The sequence below is a fragment of the Cygnus olor genome, chromosome 3 (assembly GCF_009769625.2).
Source record: "Cygnus olor isolate bCygOlo1 chromosome 3, bCygOlo1.pri.v2, whole genome shotgun sequence".
NCBI lineage: Eukaryota > Metazoa > Chordata > Aves > Anseriformes > Anatidae > Cygnus > Cygnus olor.
In genome coordinates this window covers 67971310-67987691 of record NC_049171.1, presented here as the reverse complement: position 1 = coordinate 67987691, position 16382 = coordinate 67971310, and the positions used below count along the sequence as shown (strand labels likewise).

Here is a 16382-nt window from a genome sequence, read left to right as displayed (position 1 = left end):
AATGACAAAGGCTAGGGGTAGGGGGAGATAAAAGGAATCTGCAGATAAATGATTGACATGCAAAAAGCCAGTGGGCGAAATGGCAGTTCTAGCTGAAGGGGGAAATGTGGAAAAATGATGTGGTTAATAATGGCCACAGCACTAAGGAGAGAAGAAGCTAAGAATAGAGAGGAAGACGACTGTTACAGCATTGAGTAACACAGAGTGTGAAGGAACAGAAAGCCAGAAATGTGGAAACAGCTGTAACAGCTGACCAAGGGATTCCGCTCTCCCTAGGCAGTCAGCATGGAAAAAATTATATATATATATATGTTAATCTCCACCAACTTTACCCTTTCCCACTTATATTAAACTACCTGAAAAATCTTCTCCAGGGACAATAAATGCAGTAAAGAATCAAAATGATCATGGATGAAGCTGAGTACAAGAATAAATAATCAAAAACCACAACAACAAAAACCCCTCTTCTGCCTTCTTCTATAACTTCCAATAAGCAGGGCTCTCTTTTTCATCCATTCTGCGCTTCAGACATAAGCTACAGGGCAGCAAGGGCAAGGGTCAAGGAGGTACACATAAGAAAAAGGTCAATAGCACTATCCGAAACAAACAAACAGTTCACACTGCTGCTCTATAAAGTAGGGCTTCCCAGCACTTTTTGAAACACAGTAGCATCTTGCTTTCTGGAGTTAGAGGCCATCGGGCTCCAGAAGAAAGTTTGATGGACCCTCACATGCTCAGGTTATTACAAGAAACTCATGATTTAACTACTGGGGACAAACAACAGAAAAGCAGAGATAAGGGGGAAGCTGAAGATGACAAACTGTCAACAATATTGAAAGATGCAAATCTGCAAAGAGGAAGGGGTTGGGTCAAAAGGTAGAAAGTTCAGTTCCAAATGGGTCATATATGCACACAATCAGAGACTTCAGGAAACTGTGACTACAGAATGGCAAAATAGCTGGCAAAATTCAAATGTCAGGTTGCAGTTCAAAGCAGGCCAGGTGCTACCTTTTATACTTTAATACTTTATTAATTGTATCTGACATCATTCAAACAGAACTCTCTTCTTTGCACTCCCCTCTCCCGCCTAACCAGCTGCCTTCAAAACTCCCTGCCTCTCCCTCAATTTTTAAATACTGTAAGAAATTAACACAGGTCTCACCTGTGACCTTTTTTCCTGGTTCCTTCAACAGACAGCTATGCAGATAAAACTTTCTTTCATAGTTTGATAATCACAGGCTATCTACTACCCTTTAGATAACATCTGCTTCCGTGAGATCACCAACAGTAGAATGAGGAATAGAATTTAGAGACAGCCTTAGATCCTCCTCACTAAATTAGTCTTTTTACTCTCAATAATGTTCTATTAAAAAAAAAAAAAAAAAAAAAAAGCTTTCAACAAAAAAATTAGCTACCGAAAACAAGGACCAGCTGATGAAAGGATGTCTAAAGAATGCAGAGATCTGGACTAACCTGTCTAAGGTGAGCGAACTACCAAATTATGAATGTAGGTGCATTGATTACCATTGACATAAATTATGTTACCATAGAAACTAATATCAGGAAAGAGAAGAAAGGTCAATTTCACGAATCTGTCAGACTTCTTGCAAATAATAGCTCATTTTTATACCCTGAAAGTGTATTATTTATTTTTGTCTGCTCAGAATCAGTGATTATAGCTACTAATCTAGCCTAGCATAAATCCTGAATACCAATGAAGGAAACTAAGTCTTAAGAGGAATATATACTTGGGTCAATCTAAGTCTAGGTCTCAGACTGAAGATATTTTGCTGATGTACAAAATCCTTTCCAGGAAAATGTTACACTTATCTGAAAAGGGAGCTTTATTTTGGATCCTCCAAATGCTGAAGTTCAACTAGTGATACTGTACAATTTATGTAACACTTTGCCATATATATTACCATTTGTCACATTTTCCAGATGATTTTATTCTAACAGATAGCCAACAATACTGTTAAATTGTTACAGCATTTTTAATTTCTTAGAAGTGCAGCATATGAATGTTTTCTATTTTTTTTTATACCATACATATCTCATTCTAAACTTAGAGGTTTTCATAGTTGTCCTTAAAAAGCACGTAGACAAAATATTTTATGGTATCTATAATAAATGCAAAGAAATGAATACAAACAAAACTTGGCTTAGCAAACTGTACATACATAAATATGTTCTTTGTTTTTCAACTTGACATTCAACATTTTTCCTCATAAAACTTTTTGTGATCTCATTTATTACATCCATTTTTTTAAACCTTAAAAAAAGTGCTTCTCAGATTTACACCTTGTACATCCAAAGCAAAGGTTAGATCACCATGCCCTAAACAGAAATCACAGGGAATAATACAATGCCATACAAGATCCTTTAAAATTGTATGATACAAATGCTCTAAAATTTCTTAAACATTAGTTATTTTGCATACTGTAGATACGGAGAAGGTATTTAACAAATACAGGCTAATAGCTCATATAGAGCAGCACACAGGAAAGGATCTACAGTATCAAGTCCTTGGCTATGCATAGTACAGGGCAGTGGCCTGGGTATAAAGTGGCTAAAAGATCCACAATGCTGGACAAAAGGACATTTCCCTTACTCATGTCACATCTTCCTTAGTGCCCCAGATGCAAATACTGAAGTAATGCTACTCAGGTAATATGTTGCGTAGTTTGGTACTGATATTTGTTATTGTCTGAGTGCCAGTAGAGAATGGTATTGACACAGTGGTGGCTGCAGCAGACAGGTAAAGCTGCCACAGTGAGTCCTGTCACCCTTTAAAACCATCCTGCCACCTGGCCAGTACTCCAGCAAGATCACCTGCTGTATCACAACTTCATAATGGAGGTGGACCATTCATGTATTTTAACATGGGATGGAAAGAGCGGGCAAAGTTATTGGCCATAGTACAGCTGTAGTCTTCCTCGGTCATTGGCACCAGGCAAGCTAGCCCGATCAGGAGCAGCAAAAGGAGCTGAAGTGGCAGAGCAGCTCTGAGGACTCTGAGGAAGAAGGATGGGTGCTGCCATACTGGCCCAGCCTCAGAAGGGGAGGAACCTGAGCCACCTCTTATGGACCTGAGAAAAGAAGATGGACAGGTGAATACTCTAAGACATTACTGCAGCAGAGGTTGCACTGAAATACCCAGCTGTCCCTGAAGGCTGGTGTAGAATTTGTACACACTGATTGACAACAGCAGAGGTATCTTTCACTGAACATGCTATTTCCCCAGCCGTCTTAACAGACCCCATGTTTCTAGACTGGATAAGAAAAAAACAAATAATCACAATGGAATGGGCTTTGTGACACCACAGCCCCTTCATCAGTTATAGAGAAGACTCTACACTTAACTGTGCTCTAGAGAAGGGGAAAATAAAAAGTGGGACATACTTGTCACATATGCTCACTGCACACTGCCTAAAAAAGAATCCTCTTCATTTAAAATGGCAACTGTATTTGGTTGCAGAAGTTTCTAAATTAATTTCCTTTTATACTATCCACAAGTGTATAATGCAATAAGATACAGTTAAATCAATATTCAGTTAATTAATATACCAATCTTCAGGCAATGGGGACTCATTTTCTACAAAGCACATTGTATTTCGAATCTTGCATTGGATCAGCAGTTAAAATCTATTTGCTCAGCTGACAGGACATCTGAGTGATTGTATCCCTTGTGTCTATGGATCTGTCTTGAAATGGCACATATCTATCAGAAATCCATGGGAGACATTTCCAAACATTTCTAATGGGTCACTTCAAATTAAGCACAAAAATCCAGTAATTTTTTAATAAAGGATAAAGAAGCAGATTTCACATTTTCCCTTTTGACTGAAACTGACAGACAGAGCTCTAATACACAGACAACAGGTTTTGAGGTAAGTGGAGCACTCAAAAGAGAGATTTTGCAAGTTAATATCAGAACATGGGTGATCTGAGTGTGCTAATTAAATGGCATGGTAAAGTATCGTATTTTAGCACTAGGCAAAAATGGAAGAACTTAGGGCCTTCAAATCATTAGTCTCATGAAATCTTCCATTCAAATGTTATGCCATGAATTTTGCCATAGATATGTTGCTATAAACCATATGTGTAGCTGCTGTGGTTGTGAAGCTCCAGAAAACCTATAGTTTGCTAGGGTTTAAGAGATAAAAATACTCATAAAGATGCACTTAGTCTCAACTTAAAGGTATGGAAGATCAGGTCTGCTGAGGTCAAATGCTCCCCAGTCAAGCGAGTCTTGATGGTTTCTTGATCTCTTTGTCCTTTCGATCTTGTCTCACAGATAAATCTGAATCCATGTGAGAAAGCATACAAAAACCAAAATATCATCTTCAAAACTATATGAGGCTTCGCAAGGGCCCCCTTTCGACATGTTCAGGAAAAAACTTCTTCCTGTGCTTGAGATTATTTTTATATTTTGTTCATACATGTGTATCATTCCACTGTGAAGACTTCAAGAAAGCCACACAGAAAGAAGACCGCCATAAAAGAAAAACAAAAACAATTCAAAACAAAACAAACCACCAACACTTCAGGAAAGCTAAATGATCTAACTTGACCTAAATATCCCAGGATGGAGGGATGATCAAAACAACGGATCACGTGCTGTTTTAATCCATGTTATTGTAGCCTGGATGGAAAGCTGCTTGTTGAATTATGCAGGATCACGTATTATAAAGAACACATTGAAAGGATATGGCACATTTAACAGCATCAGAGCATTCCATATTAAAGTTCAATTAGATCGGGACTTCTACTGTCCAAGAATGCCAAGACAGAAAATTAATGGGCTGAGGTAGGAACAAAGGGAACAAGGAGTGCTTAATTACCTTCCAAGCATTTGATTGCATAGTCCACCTATTTACAAGGCTCTCACTGTACATATGTTGTTAATCCCAATCTAAAAAGGTTGTATTTCTGCAGTTGGTAACTGCTGTTTAATGATGAGTAAATAAAAGAAATTTCTAAAAAGCAGAATCAAAAGGCAAAGTCAGCATCTACTTTTGTTGTTGTTGTTATTATTACTAAATCTTTTCCTATTGTTGCTGTAGCATAATCCAGCACTTTTTGCTTTGTGATTCACTAAAACAAAATAAAAACCAAAAAACACACAAAATAAACAAAAAATAAAAACAACAAACAGGAAAAAGAGTCGAACTGTATAAACTGCATGGCTGGTCTCAGCAAGGAACATAGATTCTCTTCCAAAAATTAAAACAGTTCATGGCAAAGTATATTGAAACTCTTTCTCTGCAGTGAAGTAGGGTGTTGAACAACAGTTTCTAATATTGCACGGGAACAATTCAACAAGCTAATAATGAATCATTATGAAAACATCTTCAGAGGGTAAATTCTAAAATGTTCAAGTGCTGTACTGTCACTGTTTATTGCAGGTACTCCTGTGTAATGGACATAATTGAAAAATGGAATGCTCAGTTTAGAGTGTTTAATGGATTTGGTAAGAAGAGATGGTTAAAAATATCCATACATTGTTAACAAAAAGGCTTACTATAGATAAGAGGCAGAACTCCCATCTACTCCAGCAGGAGAAGGGAAAGCTGAAGTATTGTATGCCAGTTTGGAGAAAAAAATGTAATTTCTTTCTCTTGAGCTTGCATCTTCTGCTGTCTCTCTTCTGACTGCTCCACCATTTATCACACAGGATGCTGTTTCTGGATGCAAGGAAGTAAGACCACCTGCTACTCATTCCATACATAATTCCTGCTAACTTGACAAAGGAGGAGGCACAGCTGCAGACCTGGCCAGATGTAAGCATCTTCATGTCCAGAAATCTCTCACATTAACCTAAGAAGTGCAAGCAATAGTTACCCTTACTTTGGGAGTTTTTAATGTCAGAGAAATTGGAACTCTTTCTGAAGCATTTCAAGAGAGGAGAAGCTAATTTACCAGGCTGTAGATCAGATGGGCAAGTTGAAATCTAATTTCAGCTCAGATGAGTACCTGCATTTAAAGATGACTGATTTAATTTATTTAATTTTATTTATTTATTTATTTATTTTGGACAATGAAAATATGGTTGAACTAATCTATCTGGATTGCAGTAAACATCTGAAAGATTATAACAATAATTTATCATTCAAGCAACTGATAGGAATAAATAAAGTGAATTTAATGGGGAATTGACTAATGGAATGCAGACAACAGTCTTATATTGAGAGCAGCAGTAGTGGGCTAGTAGGATGTTATTACTGGAGTTAATCAAGGGTGAGCCTTGATTTAATATATTTATGAAAAGACTACTGCACAAAATATAAGAACAGCAAAATTCATTTCTATGACTGAAGTCGGAAGTCTTTACAAATACAAAATAGGATTAGCTTATTGCACAGAAAGAAGTGGGTGACTCCAGAGATCAGAAATAGACTTAAGAAGTAGGAAAAGGTGTTTAAGATTACAGTATGCAAGGTAGAAATAAAAACTGCTATGCATATGGAAGCTAACACTCTGGAGATAATGAAGAAAGAAATCTAGAGCTGTTATTTCACAAATAACCAAAAGCTAATGATGCAACATAACTGTGAAAGGGGACAAAAACAATTTCAAAATTTCAGTTCAAGACTTCCAGAAGAGAAAGGGGTTGATTTAATGATGTTCTATAAGACATGAGTCAGACCTCACCTGGAGAAGTTGGTATTATTTTGGTTATCATACTTCTGAAAGATGAATTCAAACTTACAGAAGTTAAATATGAAGTTGAATAATAAATTTGAAGTTAAATAAATATGAAGTTAAAATAACAGGCGCTAAGTGAGAATGAGGGAGAAAACAGGGAGAGCAACGGCAATCTAAATGAAAACCTCATGTTTGAATGACTGCTTGGCAATGACTGCCATTATGTGGCTAAAGCAATGAAGAGTGCTGTGGCCTGGTATGCTCCAGGAACAGCAAGTGACCTTTAAATACCCAGTAGTCATTTGGGGAGGCTTGTGGAGAGCAGGAAATGGAGGTTGGCACTGTGGCGCCAAGACTTGAATAGAGCTGCTCAAGAGAGACAATGTAAACACTCCTGAGCAAATTGAACAATTATTTTAATCTTTTTAACATTTGAATCACTTCAGAAAATCCACAGGCACAGATCCAGGTGTGCATTTACGACAGCTCTATTAAACTGATGAAGGAAGAGAAGTTGATTCTTGGATTTGCTTTTCCCACTTAGTACAGCATTACTAATACCTCTCGAATCAGCATTTAATTAAATCCACAATGTAACATCTAGTTTAAACGTATACCTTGCTTACCACCACACTATGGATGCTTTTCTTTTCGCTGTGATAATAGGGAAGGCAAAATGATATCACATTTGTTATACAGAAAACACGGTCCCTCTAATTTTTAAATGAATTTTCCCTCACAATCTTCTATGTGATAAATAGTTTAAAATTGACTTTATTTCTCCTGTATACTAAACTCTAACAGGGTTTGCTGATCCAGTGCAAGATCAAACACAAAGTACTCTGATCAGAGGCATGTCAAAATATTAAAGAACACAGTGACAGCTTGTACTACTTTATCAGTTAAAACCACATTATACATCAACCACAACCTGTCTGGCTTGCGCATTTGATTAAGTTTCCTATTCAGTAGTGACTCATTCGTATTCCATGCTTGTCTGAATGACAAATTGAACATTGTGTTGTATCGCTACAAGATGTGTTAATAAACAGTGCTGGAGAGACTCGATCTGAAAGGTGCCGCGCCAATGCCACTGCTAGAATAGAGGTTGATCTCAAAGCTGCAAAGCATTGCTAGCTGTGCTCTGAGCCAGCTGCTCACACCTACAACCAGAAACCTTCTCAAAAGGTTGGCAGACGTTGTTGGACCATACAGGAGAGTGGAAGAGTGCACACAATATGTTGCTTGAGTACAATGTTGCTAGTGCAAGCATGCTTATCTGCCGAAGATATTCTCCGTTCCTCCTAGATGTCAATGGCTGCAGAGTAAAGCCCCACTCCTCCCTTCTCCCATTCCCTGTGAGAAACAAAATGCCAAGCTTTGTAGCAGACTGGAGTTGGAAAAAACTAATTCTTTCTGCATCAGACAGAAAGGCGGTGTGTATGTATTTCACCTATTTTCTATGTGATTTCATTATGTTTCGAGGATAAAAAATCCCTAAAAACAAGGCAGCTTCTTAGTGTCAGTGGAAATAGTGAATGATACTCCACCTGTTCTATCTGCTATGCTGTGTGGTGTTGTAACTATGCTTCTTCACTCACAGTAACTAACTATACCTGTGGTGCAAACATTTTTTCAAAAAGTGTTTATGTAAACAACTACATTTAAGTATTTTTACTCTTTATTTCATTTATATTTTGCTGAATAAAGCCTTTATTTTGCTTATGGGAAAAAAAATACTCTCAAGATATATTTTGGCTACCTGATTATTGCTCAATCACTGTATTAAATCTAATGTTGTTTTCTTTCCAACCTTAAATCTTTCACTTCAACAGGAGTTAGTTTAAAAATGAAGTAATTCATGTTATATGTAGAATAAATCAGACTTAGGACTTAACTATAAGAACAAATCTATTTTGATCATGCTTTCTGATTATTTTGTGTTCCTATTGCGTTGCATAAGATGCTGAAATAGCAAAAGACTTCCACTTTATACATAGTGTGTATATATATGCCTGCGTATTTACTGCTTTTTTTTTTTTTTTAATTTTTAACTCTAGAGGCTAGTGATTTGATCAGTAAAAGAGTGAAAGTACACGTATCACACTGACAACAACAAAGAATGCAGAAGCACTGTTAGCTGCAGAGATGACAGGTTGCTGGAGACAAGGTGGAAAGCAAAAAGCTGTAGCTGCAAATCTGCTCTCTACTGGTCAGAGAGAGATGGGGCAGTGCTGCTCCCAGAGCAATACACGGATGCAAGCACTTGGCATGAGCCATGGCAGTATTAACACATTATATTGCAGTCTTCTGACGGGGGGAGAGAAAGTGACCCCAAGTTTTAAAACCCTCAAATTCTGGCTTTTAATTTTGAGTCTTAAGTACTGAAAACCCACAAACCGAACAAAACATTTCAGGGAAGGAGAAAAAAAATGGAAAAGAAAAGGATGTTAGTATGTCTCATCCAGATCTGTGGGTTTTGTGAATTCTAGAAGATGGTACTGGCCTATTACCTTCCTAAATTTAATATCTAGAGGTAAAGAGGATGATAAAAAGTGTTTGCCATGAACCTACTGGCATTTCTGTTAAATTATGCCAAAATCATCATTAGATATGACTGTAAACACCACATGAAAAATAAATGTCTATTACATGGAATTACTGGGAAGCAAAAGCTGTAGAGATTGAAGAATTATACAGTATTCCTATTAACAAAGGATATGGAGTAATTGAGAGCACTTTTTGCCAAACTAGTAATAATAGTGAAGTTTTCACTTAAGTCCTGGCCACCTGACAGAGTCGGCGTGGACTGACAGGAATCACAGCCAATTTTCATCATCCTCTTGGGGTTCTAGAGCAGAGTGTGGAAACCAGGAGAATAAGGTACCTGCTATGTGGACTGCTGACAGAGGGTCCAGGCTGTGAGAGACTACATTTGCCCCGTGGCTGTTTGCAATGAACAGGGGGTAAAGAAAGAAGAATGTTCAGTCCAGGCAAATAAAGACAAGCTACCAATGAAAATAAATTAAAAGTGCAGCAAAGGAAACAAACAAACAAAAAAAATCAAATGAAGTGACCAATACCCATGAACCAAGGAAACTGGCTTTTCTTTTCACCTAGCTGAATATGGAAATAATAAGAACGTACACAGTGAATCAAAAAATAACAGTTTAGTCATTCCATTTATATATATATATATAAAAGGATTAAAGACATATATGTCACTAGAAATTGAGCTCATATAATTTGTGATATGAAGTAGAAATAAATTTGAGATGAATATGGGAAAATAGATATTTCAAAATGCAATTGCGCAAAGTTAATATTCCCAAGGACAAAAAAAAGTCAAAAGGCCTCCTGCTAGGTGTTTGGCCTCTTCTCCACTGCCCTCCACACAATTTTGAAGGCCAAGTAACTGTACGTGCATTCCTGCACTCACAACTATTTGCTGGAATATTTAATGCAGTTAGATGATTATCAATCTGATGTCATTTTTAGTATTAGTATACGCCATCAGTGTATTTGGTGCTAAAATTGTAAACAACATCACTTCAGTCTCCAAAATTGTGGGTGCAAAAAGCAGAAGTCTGAAAAACCAGACCCAACAGTGGGTCAGTTGTATGACACAATGAATCATAAAAATTAGCTATACATTATGCACAAAAATGAGAAAAAGTAGTCATGTACATGAATACTAACAAATGATAGATTAATATTTATTAAAATGTTAAGACAAAGTCTATTAAAAATCTGCATACTATTTAGAGAGATATTTTATGGTAAGATACTTCTCCATTTCCTGTAATGGTCAGGCATCCTCCAGTTACATCTGTGATATCAGAGTTTTTATTAGTCATTTAAGTTTAAATTTAAAAGATGAAAGCATTGACCTTTGAAACGAAATGTAAAAGTTTATATTGTTTCTTCATTTGAAAAGCCAGTATTCCTTTACATTTTTATACTAGCATCTAAAAGGAAACTAGTGAATGTAAAAACAAACAAAACAAAACAAAAAAAAATTCCAAGAGCCATACAGTTTGTCAAGACAGAACTCAGATGTTTTACAAAAAGTGCAAATGGAAAAAAAAAACCAAACATGATTTTTTAAGAACTAAGGAAAAAAAAGTGAAGTAATCAACCAATAGAATTGCAGAAAAAGACAAAATAATTGCAGTTCCATTTTGGGCTCAGAGTATGGAAGTGTTAATTACTAGGCATGTATTGCTACATTTCTTGAATTTTGTGCCAGCAATGTAAACAGGCAACTCCAGAGTTGCCATCATTGATTAGGTCCTGTTCAACTAGCTGTTTAGATCAATGTTTTATGTCCTTCAATTCTATTCAGCCGTTCATCGAAAGTCTCAATAAGACCTACAATGTTCATCAGAAATGAAAAGAAATATATGTATTTATTGAGGTTCTCGATGAAGCAGCTCTGAAGAGAAGGCCAAACAGAAATGGAAGATTGATTATACCAGACAAAACCAGACTTTGAGATGCTGTCATCACTAGAGCAAAATACAAGAGACACAACATGCCATACCATGGTAAACCAACCACACTGACAGCCCTGGTTTTAGATAATATTTACCAATTCAAATTTCATGCAGGATGGGATATGCAGCAGGGTTGGGGAAAGCAGCTGTGTTTTTTATTTGGTTTATGACATTTCCTTTCCTATCAAGTGAGAAGGGGGGGCCTTTCATCTGGCTAGAACTACTGTAGACATCCAGAGCTCCCACCCATTTGATGGCAGAAAGTATAGGATGTGAAATTACCGTTCTCTGCCTGCTTGGCGTACTTCGTCCAGATACAGGACTCACTGAGCCTGATGTGTCTAGCTCATCAGCAGAAGACCATGAGGATAAATCCTAAATTCAGAAGGAACGGAGCTCAGAAATGCATCAGCCGTTCAGGTAAACAAACTCAATAAACAAATAAATAAATAAACAAATCCCACAGTGAAATCCCAGCAGAGTTACTTCCAAAGGGGAGGAAAAAAGTTAATTTCATGAAATTAATTAATTCATTAAATAAAATAATAATAATAAAAAGTTTTGTTAGCAATTTTTCTAAGATTAAGGTATTACATGTTTTCTCTGTTAACCCTGAAGGAAAAGAAAAACAAACACGTAGTCAAAACTTAATTGCTTTAGGTGAAGCATTTTCTACCAAAGTCAATACAGTTTAAAAACAGTACTTTTTAATTTGCTTTTAATTACAGGAAGAGGCTGGTTCCATCAAGAACCAAAACAGTGAGAAATGTGCCCAACAAACAGGAAGGAATAGAAAAACATGACTTACCAGTTGACTACTTGAAATGTCTAGAATCTTCTCTAGGTCTTTTATGTGACGTATAACCTCTTTCAAGAGGAGCTTCAGTCTGTTTCCAATGACATGCACCTTTTCTTTAGCTTCAAGACAGTCCTTGCCTTCAGCATTGACTAGCAATTGGCAGGACATATCTTGCAGTGATGCCACTTTCAACTGAGACTCCAGCAGTTCACGTCTGATTTGCTATTGCAAGTGCAAGCACCAGATTTTTTTAAAATGGAAGTTATTTTTGAAGGGAAAAAAAAAAAAAAAAGAACAAAGCTTGAAGTCATGAAAGCAGACATTTGAAATTAATGAAATGGAAAGAAAAGAGAAAGAATAAAAATGTCCTGTCCTGAGAAGCGGGGATGACTTTGCTCAAAGCCCCATCCAATCTGGCCTTGAACACTTCCATGGATGGGGCATCCACAGCTTCTCTGGGCAACCTGTTCCACTGCCTCACCTCTCACTGAACTTCTTCCTAATATCTACTCTAAATCTACCCTCCTTCAGTTTAAAGCCATTGCCCCCTATCCTATCGTTACATGCCCTTGAAAAAGGTCCCTCTCCAGCTTTCTTGTAGGCCCCCTTTAGGTACTGCAAGGCCACTATAAGGTCTCCCCAGAGCCTTGTCTTCTCCAGGCTGAACAACCCCAGCTGTCTCAACCTGTCTTCATAGAAGAGGTGCTCCAGCCCTCTGATCATCTTCATGGCCCTCCTCTGGACTTGGTCTAATAACGTTCATCTGTCTTGTGCTGGGAGCCCCAGAGCTGAACGCAGTACTCCATGTGGGATCTCACAAAAGCAGAGAAGAGGGGGACAATCACCTCCCTCAACTTGCTGGTCATACTGCTTTTGATGCAGCCCAGCATACAGTTGGCTTTCTGGTCTGCAGGCACACATTGATGGCTCATGTTGAGCTTCTCATCCACCAACACACCCAGGTCCTTCTCATCAGGACTGCTCTCAATCCTTTTGCTGCCCAGCCTGTATTTGTGCTTGGGATTGCCCTGGCCCAGATGCAGGACCTTGTACTTGGCATTGTGGAACTTCATGAGGTTCACACAGGTCCACCTCTCAAGGCTGTCAAGCTCCCTCTGAATGGCATTCCTTCCCTCCAGCTTGCAGTTCATTCTGTGACTGCTTAACATCCCTGATGTTTGCAGCAAGTTCCCACTGAGGACAGACCTTCCAAAACACTAAACATCAAATGACAGCAAGATATACAGCAGCCTAGATGTTGCCTGAATCTTTAAATTGCTAGTTCGGCTATTGACAGAAATGAGTGGTGTTCTCCTAAGTAAAGTTAACTGCTTAGCCCCACAGTTAGAACTTAGTCCCACCATTGTGTGTTAGCACAAAATAGACAATGCTAATCCTCAAGTGAAAGATAAATCTGATTAGCTATTTTTCTGATGATGTGCTTTGGGAGAGAAAAGAGTGGTTATAGCCCTACCATCAGAAGTCTGTGATGATCCTGCAGAATTTCTGAGTCCAGGTTTGGATTGATGGGCATAATCTCATTTTTTCTTCTGTCAATGTTCTCTAACCAGAGCAGCAAACCATGGCTCATTTCATGGAAGTCCTGCAAGTGATGAGTGCGGGTTTTAATAATGTAGCAGAAAATTCCTGTCAAATTTAGGTTTTTAGTTGATCCTATGATAGCTCCTATGGGTTAAATAACATAACATGTAAGGAAGTGTAGAACAGAATATGAGAATACTATTCCAGAAATGACAAACTTAGAAAACCTTAGGCTAGAAATACATGCTTCAGGTAGTTCATGTGTATCTTTCAGAAATTTCTTTACAAAGAATACAATAAAGTTGTATTTTGGCTCACATGGGCAAGTTCTAGACTGGATAATGAGCACACCCGAAAGCAATATGATTTATAACGTTGATATGTTGGCTGCTGACTATTTAAAATAAATACAATACAGACCTGGCACTGCATTAATGCATCTTGCAGTGAGCAGCGCCATTCATCCATCATAGTGCATACATGCTTCCAGCTCATGTTCATCTGTGACAGGTGCTCTTGGAGCTTCTTACTCTCTTCACTGTCAGACTGAGTGAACTCTGAGCTGCACAAATTGATGGATAAAATGATAGCTTTGCGGTTATCAATTGCCTTCTGCAGCTCCTTGATGATAAGAGAAAGGGGGATAGGTGGAAGAAAGAAGAGAAATTAGTGAAATATGCAACTTTCAGAAAAATCAAGCAGAGAAGGCACCATAAGGATGTAAAGATTCGCCTTCAGCAACTGCATAACGTACCTTAATGTCTCTTTCTTTGCTCTGCATGTGAGACTTCTATGCTCATTGTGTGACTCTGCAAATGTTCACTCTTTAACATCTACTAAAATTTTACTGTGATCATAAACTAGAAGAAGCTATTTAAACTTTTAAAGTCTTAAAAGGCTGAAGTCATAGTTGAATTTTAAAGATCTGGCTCATGCTTGAGATATTTTAAAGACAGGGAGGGTCCAACAAAATTTAGGACAATTGTACTGTAGCTCACAATAAAACTTTTGCCCTCACTTCTCAGTTTTGATGATAAAAAACAACAAAAAAACAGAACCCAACAAAAACCCAACAAACCAACATGTTTTCAAGTGGAAACGGCTGTCAACAGTATTTTAAAATAAAAGCTTTTACTGAAGGAAAAGAAAACATACAAGAGTATAAACAACTTACTCCAATTTATAGAAGCAGGACTATAAAAAATGATTTGCTTACATTGGAAGCCACAAAAGAAACCCCACCTCTCTTGGTTTGGAGGGCACTAATGAGCTTTCCAAGAGTGGGTGAGATAAGAACAGGATTCTTATGAAATGTCCCCTTTTCCACCTCGTTTAAAGCATTTACTTAAAAGCCCCATGTCACAGTGACCTTTGTAGTACTTATGACAGCTATATTTGGATTGCAGTGAAGATCAGCATTAATATGGTTTAAATGGATCACTGCCGGAAACAATCTTTACTGTCTGTCCACCTCATTCCTAGCATGGATCACAGAACATTTTGACATTGGCTCCCACATTTTTGTACCCAAGCTTATAAGATGCTAATAACTGAATGTGAAGCTGTGGAGCACCACATTTGCAGATCTTTATAACTGTAAAATATCCAGGAGAGATCAGAAAGGCAGTGATCAGATCCTGATACATCTGAGATAACAGAAGAAACAGGAATGTTGCAAAGTGACACCATTTTTTTGCTGTACTGTGTGGCACCAGTGAGTTAGGCTAGAGCCCATTTGGCACTCTTCTTCCCCCACACAAAGTAATATGTCCCAGAGGAGTATTTTTTGAAATAGTTATTTTGTTACCAGCTTTACTAGAAGAGATTTTATTTCATTTGGCTTTTTTCAACTTTCATCAGCTTAGCTAACTACAGCAATTATCTGTGCATTCTGGAATTACAGAATTGCCATAGAATTACTATTTCAAAAATTCATTTGTATTAAATAGTAAATGGCAGCAGTACATTTTTCTGCCAAAAGGTGATTCATAAAATCACACTGAAGTTACTTACTTCAATCATCAGCTATGTACAGAATGGAGCAAACCAGCTGCAACTATCAGCGACCTTTCTAATATATATGTTGCATTCAGGACTGTTTACAACTTAAATTAAGGAACAGAGAACTCACTTTCAGCTTTCTAATCCTAAGCTCTATGGTTTGTATGTCAGTACTGACATCAAGGCAGCGGAGCTTCTCCAGCTCTTCCTCAGTTTCTCCTAACCAAGCCCAAATGCTATTAAGGTCAGAATTGAACTGCTGCCACTGCTGAAGGTTCTGCTTCATCCTTAGTTCCTTGCTTAGAGCTTGAGCCTGGATTAATTCCCATCGGTCAATTACACCTGGAATGATAAACACCAAGTTCAGAAAAAGAAAAAAAAAAACCACCCCAAACATTTGCCACACATGCATTTGTGTCAGCTGAATCCTGCACAGTACAAAAGATGCCCCTTAAAATCTGTAAAAACCCTAACCCCTTAAGCACCATGCTGAAAACTAAGTTAGGTTGAAAAAACATTATGTTGGAGAGAAAGAATGAAAAATCTGGATGAGCAACCAGGCATCAAAAAATGTTACCACTCTCTAATGTCAGACTCCTCTTGGCTTTACAGAACTAAGTTGATACGTGTTTCTGAACAGGTTATGCTGGTATAAAGACATTTTAAATCAGAATAAATACTAACAGGAGAGAATCTGAATATGTCTAACTAGCCGCATATTTATTATTATTTTCAGAAGTATTTGTACCTCTCACTATTTAATATTCCCACATCACCACATTAGCTAAAGCTACTGATATTGCATTGGATAAGTATCGCTGTTAAAAAGAAATAAATTAGGGTCTGTTTCTTCTTAGTTTACTTGAAATGCTATGTCTTAGAGAAGGACAAGTTGT

The 16382-nt window shown here is 37.6% G+C and overlaps 1 protein-coding gene across 28 annotated transcripts in view; it reads right to left on the bottom strand.

Annotated features, from left to right (window-relative positions):
* Window positions 1–1928: 1928 nt before the first annotated feature.
* The window catches only part of SYNE1 (spectrin repeat containing nuclear envelope protein 1), a 302466-nt gene continuing 288012 nt past the window's right edge, over window positions 1929–16382 (bottom strand). For 26 of the 28 annotated variants that reach the window (XM_040553823.1, XM_040553826.1, XM_040553827.1 and 23 more), the window contains 7 exons: window positions 15617–15828; window positions 13906–14106; window positions 13418–13546; window positions 11953–12165; window positions 11427–11519; window positions 9536–9594; window positions 1929–3089 (listed from right to left, as the gene is read on the bottom strand). In XM_040553823.1, coding sequence (XP_040409757.1) covers window positions 2849–3089; window positions 9536–9594; window positions 11427–11519; window positions 11953–12165; window positions 13418–13546; window positions 13906–14106; window positions 15617–15828 — 1148 coding nt within the window. In that variant the 3' untranslated portion in view covers window positions 1929–2848. The remainder of the gene's footprint in view (window positions 3090–9535; window positions 9595–11426; window positions 11520–11952; window positions 12166–13417; window positions 13547–13905; window positions 14107–15616; window positions 15829–16382) is intronic. The other 2 variants (XM_040553845.1, XM_040553846.1) reach the window with 1 other exon arrangement.